Below are 13,994 nucleotides of genomic sequence, written 5' to 3'. Positions count from 1 at the left end.
GTGGCTAACAAGCAATAATAAAAACAAGTTGAATGAATACAACTTAAAAACAATATAGCATAACAATATAGCAATATATAGCATATAGTCAACACAAAAAACAGCCACAATTTGTTGTTGACAAAGGACAGCTGGACATATAAAGGGCCCTTCAGTAGCTTAAAAGGTAAAGGGACCCCTGACCATTAGGTCCAGTCGTGGCTGACTCTGGGGTTGCGGCGCTCATCTCGCTTTACTGGCCAAGGGAGCCGGCGTACAGCTTCCGGGTCATGTGGCCAGCATGAGTAAGCCGCTTCTGGCGAACCAGAGCAGCACACGGAAATGCCGTTTACCTTCCCACCAGAGCGGTACCTATTGATCTACTTGCACTTTGACGTGCTTTCAAACTGCTAGGTTGGCAGGAGCAGGGACCAAGCAACGGTAGCTCACCCCGTCACGGGGATTCGAACCACCGACCTTCTGATTGGCAAGCCCTAGGTTCTGTGGTTTAACCCACAGCACCATCAGTGCAACTAAGGGACCATAAATATCCAGAAGGAAAGAATACTGGTGTGTTCTCTCTCTCTCTCTCTCTCTCTCTCTCTCTCTCTCTCACACACACACACACACACACACACACACACAGACACACACACAGACGGTGTAAAGGACTCCTGGACGATTTATGCTTGGTCAAAGGAAACTGTGGTTGCGGCGCTCATCTCGCTTTCAGGCCAAGGAAGTCGGTGTTTGTCCACAGACAGCTTTCCAGGTCATGTGGCCAACAGGACTAAACAGCTTCTGGCGCAACGGGACACCATGACGGAAACCAGAGTGCACAGAAATGCCGTTGACCTTCCCGCTGCAGCAGTACCTATTTATCTACTTGCATTAGTGTGCTTTCGAACTGCTAGGTTGGCAGGAGCTGGGACAGACACACACACACACACACACACACACACACACACACACACACTCTTCTGCCCGGAGGGTTTGTTTATTGCTAATTATCTAGAACAAGCGAATACAGGAGCAACAAAAATGAGTTTATGTATACTAAGGAAGTGAAAAAACATGGAAGGTTGCAATACATTGGGGGGGACACGGACAAAGAAGGTAGTATTATAGAGGACCCTGGAATGATCTTTTATTTCATACAAGAAACAGATGCTGGAGAAATGTTTACAGTGTGTCCCTGCCAATCCTTCAGAGTGGATCCTCCTTCAGAGCACCCTCAAAGACCCACTAAAAGATCACAACATGAGTTACTTGCCAGAGTGAAGGATCAATACAGTTGCCCCATGACAGTTACCCATAACAGTTGAGAACTAGAATTGCATGTCTCTTCACAGTGCGGAGTCTTTGCCCAATTTCCATGGGGGTAGCTGGGGAAATAGCGTACAATGGCAAAATAACAGGACACAAAACAATTTTTGAACAAGCCTCCGGCAAAATCGCAGGGTGATCCCACAAGCAAAGAGCTGGATAATCCTCCAATTTAAATCGCTACCAAGTGAGTGGAAGACAAAAGAGTTGAAACTGCAGATCAATGCCTGCTTCTGGTTCCCCTCCAGAGGGTTGCTCTACAAGAAACACAGGTACTTGCAAGGCACCTTGGCAGAGGAATCTATCAAAGGAAATATTCAGGGCATAGACCAACAAAATAGCAATGCAGAGGCTTCCCATGTTTTCACAACCCTGATAACCACTGTGACCTTGTCTACTGAGGCAATACATACCGTATTTTTTGCACCATAACACTCACTTTTTTCCTCCTAGAAAGTAAGGGGAAATGTCTGTGCGTGTTATGGAGCGAATGCCTGCGGGTGGCGGGAGGGATCTGCTGCAGTCGTGAGCAGAGGATCCATGGTTCCCCTTCCTTCCCTCCTCCGTGGTTACAAAGCATGGATCCACATGGATCCTCAGGATTTTTGCATTGGGCTACTCCAAACTCACTGTCAGATCACATGTCTGTGGCCACAGCATGAACCACAAAAATCATATATCCACTATTTCGTTTAGAATATTTTTTTACTTGTTTTCCTCCTCTAAAAACTACGTGCGTGTTATGGTCTGGTGCGTGTTATAGAGCGAAAAATACGGTAGCTGTAATCCATAGGGACTTGTCCCTCTGCTCCTGCTGGAATAGTACAAATGCATTAGAGTCAGATAGGAACTCCAGCCTAATGGTGTACATCCAGATGGCAACTGGGTGCTAGTAAAGGTAAAGGGACCCCTGACCGTTAGGTCCAGTCGCAGACGACTTTGGGGGTTGCGGGGCTCATCTCACTTTATTGGCCGAGGGAGCCGGCGTACAGCTTCTGGGTCATGTGGCCAGCATGACTAAGCCGCTTCTGGCGATCCAGAGCAGCGCATGGAAACGCTGTTTACCTTCCCACTGGAGTGGTACCTATTTACCTACTTGCACTTTGATGTGCTTTTGAACTGCTAGGTTGGCAGGAGCAGGGACCGAGCAACGGGAGCTCACCCCGTCGCAGGGATTCAAACCACTGACCTTCTGATTGGCAAGCTCTAGGCTCTGTGGTTTAACCCACAGAGCCACCCGCGTCCCAACTGGGTGCTACTGGAGTTCAAAATGCTCAGGGAAAGCTGCCCCTTGTATAATGAGACCACAAGGCACTGCCTTCATATGAGCAACAGATCAGAATTACGTTTCAATTTATGAGACAGTGGTCAAGTGTTCTTGTTTCCTGGAATTGAATGTAAACAGACTTACTATGGCTTGTTGTATTTTCCCACATCATAGTAGTAGGAAGAATAGTAACTGCATGTCAGCTAGACTAACCCCAAGGTTAGTAAGGTTAAGAACATATCTTATACATGTGAAATCCAATCAGCAGGCATTTTAAATAAGTGAAGTTCAATTTCATACATATTAAGGGTAAGTGAACTGTGATCCTTCTCATTTAATAATGGGAGGCCTCTGAAGATCAAGGAAAAGCAAGTGCAGAGATCCCATAAAGATTAATATTGATTTACAAAGTAATATGATTGCATTTTAAGATACTAATCTATTTACAATAGTTTGTATCTCATGCACAATTGGTCTATTTGGTGTCTCATCTGAAACCCAAGCATTAAAAGCTGGGGCAGCAACAAGCATTAAAAAGTTCTGACCTAAAGATTTTCTGATACATATTCCATGACTAACAGAAATTGTCCCATATTTCCCAGAATCCCAGCCAACTATGGTACTTAGACATCTTATTTAATTAATTTTAAAGGGGGAAAGCCCATAGAACATTTATTCTTGCAAAATCAGATGTTCTATTCCAGGGCAAGTATTTGAGTATTTGAGACTTCTGTTTCAAGAGAGAAAACATCCATGTAATACTAGATTCCTGAAACCTTAACACATGTACTTTTATACTGCGACTTTTATTCTGATTTCAGACATAATACAATTGTGATCAGTTCACCAGCCCAGATGAGACTGCTTATGTATTGTTTAATAGGCAAGCCCCCAACCACTACTGAGCAGATGGGCTTCTTCTTCTTCTTTTAATATACTATGTAGCCAAGAGCTGAACTGATTGGCTGTATTGCTCAAACTAGTTAAATTTATGATCACCCCATTTTGAGTTACGTATTTCAACCTGAACAGGTCACATGAAGATAGTGGCCACAACTGTTCCCTCCACTGCTAGGCTATGTGGGATGACTATTGCTGGCAACCCACCCCCTCATCCCTGTGTTTCTCCCAACCCTCCAAAGGGATGGGAGGAGACAGCGTAATCAATGGAAATTGCCTCTTCCCTGCCCCACTAGTGGAAAGGACAGCTTTGAAGGCCACAGGGTTCCCTAATTCTGCTTCAGTAGAGGTCTGATGCGATTCTAAACTATCACTCAATATTTAATGTAACCAAAGGGAGTAGCCAAAGCTGGTGAAAATAATCGTTTTCCGTTGTTTGGTTGCAGCAATTAAAAAACTGAACCAATAGAAAAATAATCAGAAAGACAACAAAGAGAAAGTCCCCATGAACAGAATAATAAAAAGTAAACAGCAGGTGGATTCATCCACCTTTGAAGTACATTCAGATTAAAGGAGTGTTCCGGGACCTGTTCATCGTATAACACAAACATCTAAAATGCAGAATTGGGCTCTGCAGGTTGGGCAAGGCACGCGGCTTGAAAGCCAGGTTTCTGGGTGCTGCTGGTCTTGCCGACTGGCAAACCATTTGCCCATGCAAGTCAGGCACCACATGGGACGACAGTAGCATTGTTGGCACTCGCCTTCATTCGGCTCTTGACAATTCTTCAGAAGCTTGACATTTGCAGTAGTTTGCATGCACCCAATGCATGGGTCTAGCTCCTGCAGACAGAGAGAGGAAAAAAATATGTCACAATGTAATTATTATGTTTTATTTACAATATAGTGCCATCAATGTACATGACACTTGACAGGATGTCATAAGACACAAAAAGAAAGGGGGGGGGGAGAAAGAAACTAATGATCTGTCTGAAGTAACCAACTATTTTTTTCGGTCACTGTTAACACAAATGATTGCCACAAATTTAAACGCTACCTAGCAGCATGATTTTGGGGTGTTCTCACCTTAGGCTGTTAGTGGGTAAGTCACCTGCACCTGAGTTCTCCCACTCATGAGAAAATGTATACGCATGGTGAATTTTAAATTCATCACATCTAGCTAGCTGTTGTCCACGGAGTTTTCTTGGTAGGGATACTGGAGTGGCTTGCCTGCTTCAGGTGGATCACGTTTGGTCAAAACTCTCCACTATGACCTGTCCATCTTGGGTAGCCCTGCTCATAGCTTCTCCAAGTTATTCAAGCCCCTTCGCCACAGCAAGGCATTGGGAAAGAAGTACGACAAGGCTGTATATTGTCTCCCTGCTTATTTAACTTATATGCAGACTTCATCATGCGAAAGGCTGGGCTGGGTGAATCCCAAGCCGGAATTAAGCTTGCCGGAAGAAATATCAATAACCTCAGATATGCAGATGACACAACCTTGATGGCAGAAAGTGAGGAGGAATTAAAGAACCTTTAAATGAGGGTGAAAGAGGAGAGCGCAAAATATGGGCTGAAGCTCAACATCAAAAAAAAGATCATGGCCACTGGTCCCATCATCTCCTGGTAAATAGAAGGGGAAGAAATGGAGGCAGTGAGAGATTTTACTTCTTGGGCTCCATGATCACTGCAGATGGTGACAACAGTCACGAAATTAAAAGACGCCTGCTTCTTGGGAGAAAAGCAATGACAAACCTAGACAGCATCTTAAAAAGCAGAGACATCACCTTGCCAACAAAGGTCCGTATAGTTAAAGCTACGGTTTTCCCAGTAGTGATATATGGAAGTGAAAGCTGGACCATAAAAAAGGCTGATCGCTGAAGAATTGATGCTTTTGAATTATGGTCCTGGAGGAGACTCTTGACGAGATGGTTGGATAGTGTTCTCGAAGCTACCAGCATGAGTCTGACCAAACTGTGGGAGGCAGTGGAAGGCAGGAGTGCCTGGTGTGCTCTGGTCCATGCGGTCACAAAGAGTCGGACATGACTAAATGACTAAACAACAACAACAAAGCTAGCTGTTCCTTGGGAAAAGCTGTTATTCTATTTAGCCATGAGTCTTTCTTACCAGTCTGTCTACTTAGCTATAAGCTCCCCACCCCCTGAACATTTTCAGTAAAAGTTTGAAAGCTTTTTGACACCCACTGAAGGAGAACTCCTCCCATCAGCTGAATTTCCAGCAAGCGTTTTTCAAAATGACTTTGAAAATATTTTTAATGCCTTAAAAACCACAATCCAAGATACATTTCCTTGGAAGTAAATCCCAATGAAGCCGCTCGGACTTCCATTTGAGTAAACATTATTCGGCTCACATAGAAGATGCGTAATATTTACAAGCCTAGCTATGCATACAGTGAAGGGAAAACGTATTTGATCCCCTGCTAAATTTGCCCGTTTGCCCTCTGGCGAAGAAATGACCAGTCTATAATTTTAATGGTAGGTTTATTGTAGCTGTGAGAGACAGAACAACAACAGGAAAACCCCCAGAAACCCAGAAGACATAAGTCAGAGATTGATGTGCATTATAATGAGTAAAATAAGTATTTGATCCCCTATACCAGGCTACCTGGTATCTTCACTGTATGTAATGAGCTGAGATTAGAAGCACCTTCTGTAAGGGAGAGATCTTACCTGTAATCCCAGCTCATTACAGTACCTGTGCAAAAGACACCTGTCGACAGAAGCAATCATTCCAGCAGTACTAGAACATTTCTTTAAAAAGCTAAAGGGAAATACATGGGGTTTTTTTGCTTGTGGTAACTTTGGAGGAACTATTCTGTCTCCTTTCTGCTTCCAAAACGCCAAAGACAGACATTTCACCCAAATGGACATGGATTTACACTTTGCCTTAATAAATGCTTACAAGCAGGGCTTTGCAACTGAAAACCCTGAACCTCCCTGAACTGTCAATGCCCAAAGAACCAGTCATAACAAAGCACACACATCTAGATAAAGGATTGGATCCAAAAATAAACAAACTTGAAGTTCCTGGAAGGAAATTTTCTACAGTCCCCTCAAAAGCCAATCAGTTCTTTAGATTAATTAGCAATTTGCCAGTGGTTAGATAGCAGAATAACTCAGATTTGTTAGGAGACTGGACAGCTGAATCCTGTTTATCAGAGGGGCCTTGAAGATTAAAGCATTCCCACAGACAACCAGATTCTTTGAGTTGTAAATTAACCAGATAACCCATTCACACTGAATCCACCAGGACAGCCAGGTGTCCAGAAGCACAAACCAACTAGAAACTCCCTTTCCTACTGAGAAAGGAGACACCCAATTTACACTTCTGAAATTCGGCAATTAAAGAACCAGATACACTTTCCCAGAATTCTATGGTGTTTGGCTCTCCCATAATGCTCTCCTTTGGCATGAGCCAAAGTTTTAACTTGCTAAAAGTTCCCAACTTCACTACAGCCTGTTTCAGTCACTCACACAGGGATACTAAAAACTTATAGTAGATGGAATTCAACTGAACAGTTGCGCTTGCACTTTTGGCTGTGCAGCAGAAATTCCTCTCCTTGCACATTCACCAAATAGGTTCTGGGCTTCCCCCAGTCAAATTTAGGGGATACTTGAGAAGAGGGGAGGAATGTTCTGCCGTGCAGCAAGAAGTGCTCGTATTAGTGTAACCGTTTAGTTTAGTTGGATATTGTCCTTATTGCTGAACTTGGTATATGCAAAATATTGGTTTTTAAATGGCCAAGTGCATGCTTAAGATATACCGTATTTTTCACTCTATAGGATGCACTTTCTCCCGTCCAAAAATGAAGGGGAAATGTGTGTGCGTCCTGTGGAGCTCCCTCCGCACTCCGGAGGCTTCGCGTTGCTTTTGCTGAAGCCGGGAGAGCGAGAGGGGTTGGTGCGCACCGACCCCTCTCGCTTTCCAGGCTTCAGGGATAGCCGCCTGAAGCCTTTGGAGCACAGCGGGAACTCGCACTGTGCTCCGAAGGCTTCGGGTTCCTTTCGCTGAGAGCAAGACTCTCCTGGCTTCAGCAGTGAGGGAGAGCTTCGCAGCGCCCCTTCAGCGAAGCAGGAGGAGAAATAGAAGGGGCTCCATTTCTCCTGCCACTTCGCTGAAGGGGCGCTGAGCAGAGAGGGGGAGAATTCCCCCCCCTTGTTCTCCCCCTCTAAAACAAGGTGCGTCCTATGGTCGTGTGCATCCTATAGAGCGAAAAGGTATGAAGCAAATCCTGTCACCTGGGGCTATTTATATTCAACAGGAAAGCAGGTATTTGGCAACATACTCTAGGTTTAGTGATAATCTACCAACTTGCCCACTCTCCACCAACTATGAAATAAAGGCAACACGAAAAAATAAGTTATAATCTCCAATCTTGAACCTACCTGATTGCTTGAAACACTGTATGCCTGATTAGTCTCTACCAAAGAGGTAAAGGTTTCCAGAAACAAGTCACTGAGGCTCTGATGTATGACCACATTAGCAGCATTACGGATGGGAGCATGGAGCTTTTCTCTCAGTTCCCCATATTCTGTTGAATTCAGCCTAAGACAGATAGAGTTTCATATCAGCCATTTGCAAGTGTAAAAGAAATTGTACTTTGTATTTTACACGTCAGCTTTATAGAAAGGAGACACAGTCTCAAATACCATAGATCCCAGGCTTTTATCTCATTTTAATTACAGACTAGGAACAAACAAATCCATACTGTTTTTGCAGCATATTATATAAAAAAATCACAACCAAATTTCAACTTTTGTTTTTCAGTGGGTTATTTAAATGTCTTAGATGACCGAAAACTCTCACTAGCATCAAATGAGTTCACATATGACTCACAACCATTTGTGCCTCCTCAAACTGGAGGGAAATGTTTTGTTAATGTCTCCTCCATTGATTTAAAAAGCACTTTTAAAATGACTAGGTTGAACACCGATATCCTGCCATTCAGTGGTTCAAGCTATGCTACAGATAACCTCAAAGGGCAAACACTTGGGTGTCTAACACCCGGGCAGACACTCAGGTGTCTAACATAACATACCAGTGTTACAAGTACAGTATCTGCATTGGTAAAGTTCAAGGTTTTGTGGCTATTTAAAGCCCAAAACAACTTGGGACCAGGATGCTTAGCAGCCCATCTCCCAGAAGTACAAACCAAGCCAATCTTTATGATCAGAGGAGATCCTATTGGCTGTTTGACAGCCAACAGATTGTCACTTGATGGAAACAGGCCTTCTTGGCGATAGCACCCATCCTCTGGAATGCCCTCACTTGAGTAACTTGTGAGCAACAGGCAACACAGACCTTTAAAACCTCTGAAACTCTTATGTTTACCCAAGTTTTCCTGAGCTCTGAATATATTTAATTGAAACAAATTGTACCAAATTATCACATTTAGGCAATCTTGCTTTAAAAAAACAGCTCTAACCAAGAGATAGTGGAATATTGTATTAAGATCACATTCCCCTTGACAAAACTAAAAAAAAAAAAAAAAATCCCATTTTACCGGATAGTAAAAGGTTTCACATGAGGATTAATACTGGCAACACGAATCGTGAGGAACTGTGCAGGCATGTTCGAGTCTGGCAAGAGTTCATGCTGTCTGGAGTCCACCACAGTTAGAAAGATATCTCGCTGCTGTGCAATATGTAAGCAGTATGTGGTCACTTTCATGATCCAGGTGTCTGTAACAATTACTCGGGCTCCCGGGGCTCCCGTAGCAAACTTGTCAATTCTCCTGAATTCTATGTTGATGGAGGAAGCCACTGCCCTCCAGCCGGACTGTGGGAGGGCATAAAGGGAAAGCGTCTTGACTAATGGGTGGTTATTCCAGCCATTTCGTGACCAGTAATATATTAGGATACCAGCAATGCTTGGGGCAAGAACAGCCAGCAATAAAAAGACTCTCCAGCCTTCTGGAGCCTGATAAAAACTACAGAGTTGTTTCTCGGGTGCTGCAAAGCACATGCCAGCATAGTAACCTGCAAGGGAGAAAAAAGTACTTTTAGGAGAGAGAGAAAATAACCTGACATACATGTAAAGGTAAAGGTAACCCCTGACCATTAGGTCCAGTCGTGACCGACTCTGGGGTTGCGGCGCTCATCTCGCTTTATTGGATGAGGGAGCCGGCGTACAGCTTCCAGGTCATGTGGCCAGCATGACCAAGCCGCTTCTGGCGAACCAGAGCAGTGCACGGAAATGCTGTTTACCTTCCCGCCGGAGCGGTACCTATTTATCTACTTGCACTTTGACATGTTTTCGAACTGCTAGGTTGGCAGGAGCAGGGACCGAGCAACGGGAGCTCACCCCGTCGCGGGGATTCAAACTGCCGACCTTCTGATTGGCAAACCCTAGGCTCTGTGGTTTAACCCACAGCGCCACCCGCGTCCCTTGACATACATGTAGGTGTTACACTGAACTTCCACATATCCTTCTCTCATTGTAAACGCTTTTTCCCTGCTGCACTTTCATCCCCGGAAAACTGTGCCTTATCTACACTGTGATAGGGTAGTCAGGGAGGGGAACACAGCTGTCAACTTACAGATTTGAAAATAAGGGACCAGCAGCCTCAAAAATAAGGGATCAGCAGCCAAAATAAGGGATCAACAATTACTTTGATAAAATACATATTTTGTTGCGTGCAGATGGCTTTAGGTCCATAAATTACTCTATAGCATATATTCAACACACAAAAAAAACAGCAACAATTTGTTGCTGACAAAGGGCAGCTGGACATATAAAGGGCCCCATTGCCTTCAGTAGCCTATTTAAGGGACATCATCAATAAGGGACAGCAGCGGGACATGGCGCTGGGATAAGGGACTGTCCCGCTAAATAAGGGACACTTGACAGCTATGGAGGGGAAAGAGAGAACCCTACTTGAACTTCCCTTCCAACCATCTCTTTTACATGGGTCTCAAAGCAAACGAGCAAAGCAAAACCTTACATGGCAGGCTTAGTTTTTATAGGGATACAGGTGTAGAGAGGAGAAGAGAGAGCAGCTAAGGAGAAACAGAAAAAAGGGAGCAACTGCTTAGGAACTTTTCCCCAGTGCACATGTTCGTGGGGCCCTCTCCCCAGGCTCCTATAGATGGGGAATGCCTTCGCGAAGGCAAAAACATTCCTTTCCCAGGACTTTGGCTTGATTCAGCCATCACTGGACTTTCCAATGGTGGAAACATTGTTTTTGTTTGTTGCTATTTTTATTTCATTTATTTAATTTACATCCCTGCCCTTTACCCAGAGGTCTCAGGGACGTTCACAGAATGTCCTGCATTTTTGCGCTTTTAATATTGCAAACCACCCTGTGATCCTGGGGTGAGGGCAGGGCCGCATTTAGGTTTGATGAGGCCCTATGCTACTGAAGGTAATGCGGCTCTTTATATGTCCAGCTGTCCTTTGTCAACAACAAATTGCCGCTGTTTTTTGTGTTGAACGTATGCTATACGGTAATTTATGGACCGAATAGTTATCTAAAGCCATTTGCACATAACAAAATATGTAATTTATCAAAGTAATGGTTGAACTGAAATACAATTAAGAAGAAGTATATTAATAGTTCTAGCCACAGGTAGGTAGCCATGTTGGTTTCACCCTTTTAATGAGGGTGAAAGAGGAGAGCGCAAAATATGGTTTGAAGCTCAATATCAAAAAAACGAAGATCATGGCTACTGGGCCCATCATCTCCTGGCAAATAGAAGGGGAAGAAATGGAGGCAGTGAGAGATTTTACTTTCCTGGGCTCCATGATCACTGCAGATGGTGATAGCAGTCACGAATTTAAAAGACGCCTGCTTCTTGGGAGAAAAGCAATGACAAAGCTAGACAGCAGCTTAAAAAGCAGAGACATCACCTTGCCAACAAAGGTCCGTATAGTTAAAGCTTTGGTTTTCCCAGTAGTGATGTATGGAAGTGAGAGCTGGACCATAAAGAAGGCTGATCGCCAAAGAATTGATGCTTTTGAATTATGGTGCTGGAGGAGACTCTTGGGAGTCCCATGGACTGCAAGAAGATCAGACCTATCCCTTCTGAAGGAAACCAGTCCTGAGTGCTCACTGGAAGGACAGATCCTGAAGCTGAGGCTCCAATACTTTGGCCACCTCATGAGAAGAGAAGACTCCCTGGAAAAGACCCTGATGTTGGGAAAGATGGAGGGCACAAGGAGAAGGGGACGACAGAGGACGAGATGGCTGGACAGTGTTTTCGAAGCTACCAGCATGAGTTTGACCAAACTGCGGGAGGCAGTGGAAGACAGGGGGGCCTGGTCCAGGGGGTCACGAAGAGTCGGACGCGACTAACGACTAAACAACAACAACAAGCCATGTTGGTCTGCCGTAGTTGAAACAAAATAAAATTGGCAGACCAACACGGCTACCTACCTGTAACTAGAACTATGGAAGGTACCACACTGGCATATGAAGAAGTGTGCACGCACACGAAAGCTCATGCCAATAACAAACTTAGTTGGTCTCTAAAGTGCTACTGGAAGGATTTTTTTTTATATTAATAGTGAAATACAATTTTTTCCCTTTAAACTTTTTTAGGGGCCCCCAAGAGAGTGGGGCGCTAAGCTATAGCTTGTGTGGCTTATACCCTGGCACTGGATCGTGAGGGGCAGAATCGAAAGATGATGATGATGATAATAATAATCCAAATAAATAAATAATAATAATAAACCAGAGAAATAAATAATAATAATAATCCAGAGAAATAAATAATAATCCAGAGAAATTAATAATAATAATCCAAATAAATAAATAATAATAATCCATAAAAATTAATAATAAAAATATAATTTTAGGGGCCCCCAAGAGAGTGGGGTGCTAAACTATAGCTTGTGTGGCTTTTACACTGGCACTGGACCGTGAGGGGCAGTATAGAAAAATGATGATGATAATAATCCAAATAAATAAATAATAATAATAATCCAGAGAAATTAATAATTATAATAATCCAGAGAAATTAATAATAATAATCCAGAGAAAATAATAATTATAATAATAACCCAGAGAAATTAATAATTATAATAATAATCCAGAGACATTAATAATTATAATAATACAGAGGAATTAATAATAATAACAATCCAGAGAAATTAATAATAATAATCCAGAGAAATTATTATTATTAATAATAATAATAACAACCCAGAGAAATAAATAATAACAACAATCCAGAGAAATAAATAATAATAATAATCCAGAGAAATTGATAATAATAATAATAATAATAATAATCCAAATAAATAAATAATAATAATCCAAATAAATAAGTAACTGGAAGGGCAAGTGGTGAGGGGCCCGCCCTTCCCCTCCTCCCCCCGCAGCCCCCTCACGCACCGAGGGGCAGCAGGGCGTGGGCCAGGAGAGTGGCGGCGCCGCGCCGGAGGTGGTACTGGACGAAGGCCGCGTCCTCGCTGCCCAGCCAGCCGCCCAGCAGGTTCTGCACCGTCAGCCCGGCCAGGTGGAACTCGTTGGGCGGGAAGACGAAGCAGACGGCCAGCACCACGTAGGCCAGGCTGAAGGTGGCGGCGGGGCTCTCCATGGGAGCGGGCGGGCGGGCGGGCGGGCAAGGCCGCTGGAGGCCCCGGGAGGCGGCGAAGGCCCGGTCCGCGCTCCAGGCCGGGCTTCTCCCCGCGCGCGGTGCACTCTGGGAAGTGTAGTCCAGGGGGCAGCGCTCAGCCAGTCCCGGTCGGAGCAGAGCGGCAGAGGGCTCTCTGCGGGGGGGGGGGGCAGCGTCCGAGGGTGCCAGGCATGGGCACTCAAAGCACGGAGGGCAGGAGCCCCCAGAACCAGGGCCGGATTTCCTTATAAGATAGATAGATAGATAGATAGATAGATAGATAGATTGTCATTGTCCCATGCAGAACAAGGAAATTTAAAAACTACATAAAAACTACATAAAACATTCAAAAACCCCTAAAAACTAAGCTAGCTATAGCTTAGGGTCCCGCTCTCTTGGGGAACCCAAAGAAAATTAAAGGGGGGGGGGGAATGGATGTACACTTCCAAAATATAAGATAAAATGCAAATAAAATAAAATCACATACAGCAACAGTGTTTTGGGTTGTGTAGGCTCCGATGATGTAAGTAATGGGCCCTGCCTGCTCCCTAAAATATCACTGGTTTGCTCATTTCTATATATAGGGTGCCTACATTCTGCATGGACTGGTTAATGTTAATAAAGCTATTTATAATTATTAGTAGTTTCCACCATATATTTACACCTATTGCTATTTCATGTTACACCAAGTTTCTAGAGACTAGATTATGAGTCTTTGTAAACTGTGTTTCTAATGGAACTTTTGTTATTGCCAAATGCCAACGTGTTTGCATTATTGTTTGTTATGAATAAAAAAATCATTTTAAGTTAGAGCTTCATAATTGTTTCACTATTAATATTAATATGCTTCTTCTTAACTGCATTTCAGTTCAACAATTACTTTGATAAAATACATCTTTCGTTATGTGCAAATGGCTTTAGATACCTATCCGGTCCATCAATTCCCA

The 13,994-nt window shown here is 43.7% G+C and overlaps 1 protein-coding gene across 1 annotated transcript; it reads right to left on the bottom strand.

Annotated features, from left to right (window-relative positions):
- Positions 1 to 2,875: 2,875 nt before the first annotated feature.
- Positions 2,876 to 13,521, bottom strand: TMEM129 (transmembrane protein 129, E3 ubiquitin ligase). The gene is made up of 4 exons (XM_083738499.1): positions 12,825 to 13,521; positions 8,994 to 9,468; positions 7,876 to 8,035; positions 2,876 to 4,312 (listed from the first exon to the last, which is right to left on the bottom strand). Exons 1-4 carry the CDS (start codon positions 13,027 to 13,029, stop codon positions 4,064 to 4,066), a joined length of 1,089 nt encoding a protein of 362 aa, XP_083594625.1. The 5' UTR covers positions 13,030 to 13,521; the 3' UTR covers positions 2,876 to 4,063.
- Positions 13,522 to 13,994: the final 473 nt, after the last annotated feature.

This window comes from Podarcis gaigeae (assembly GCF_964106915.1).
Source record: "Podarcis gaigeae genome assembly, chromosome: 5".
Lineage (NCBI taxonomy): Eukaryota > Metazoa > Chordata > Lepidosauria > Squamata > Lacertidae > Podarcis > Podarcis gaigeae.
Note: the sequence above shows the minus strand (reverse complement) of the source record. Positions and strands in the feature narration are given on the sequence as shown.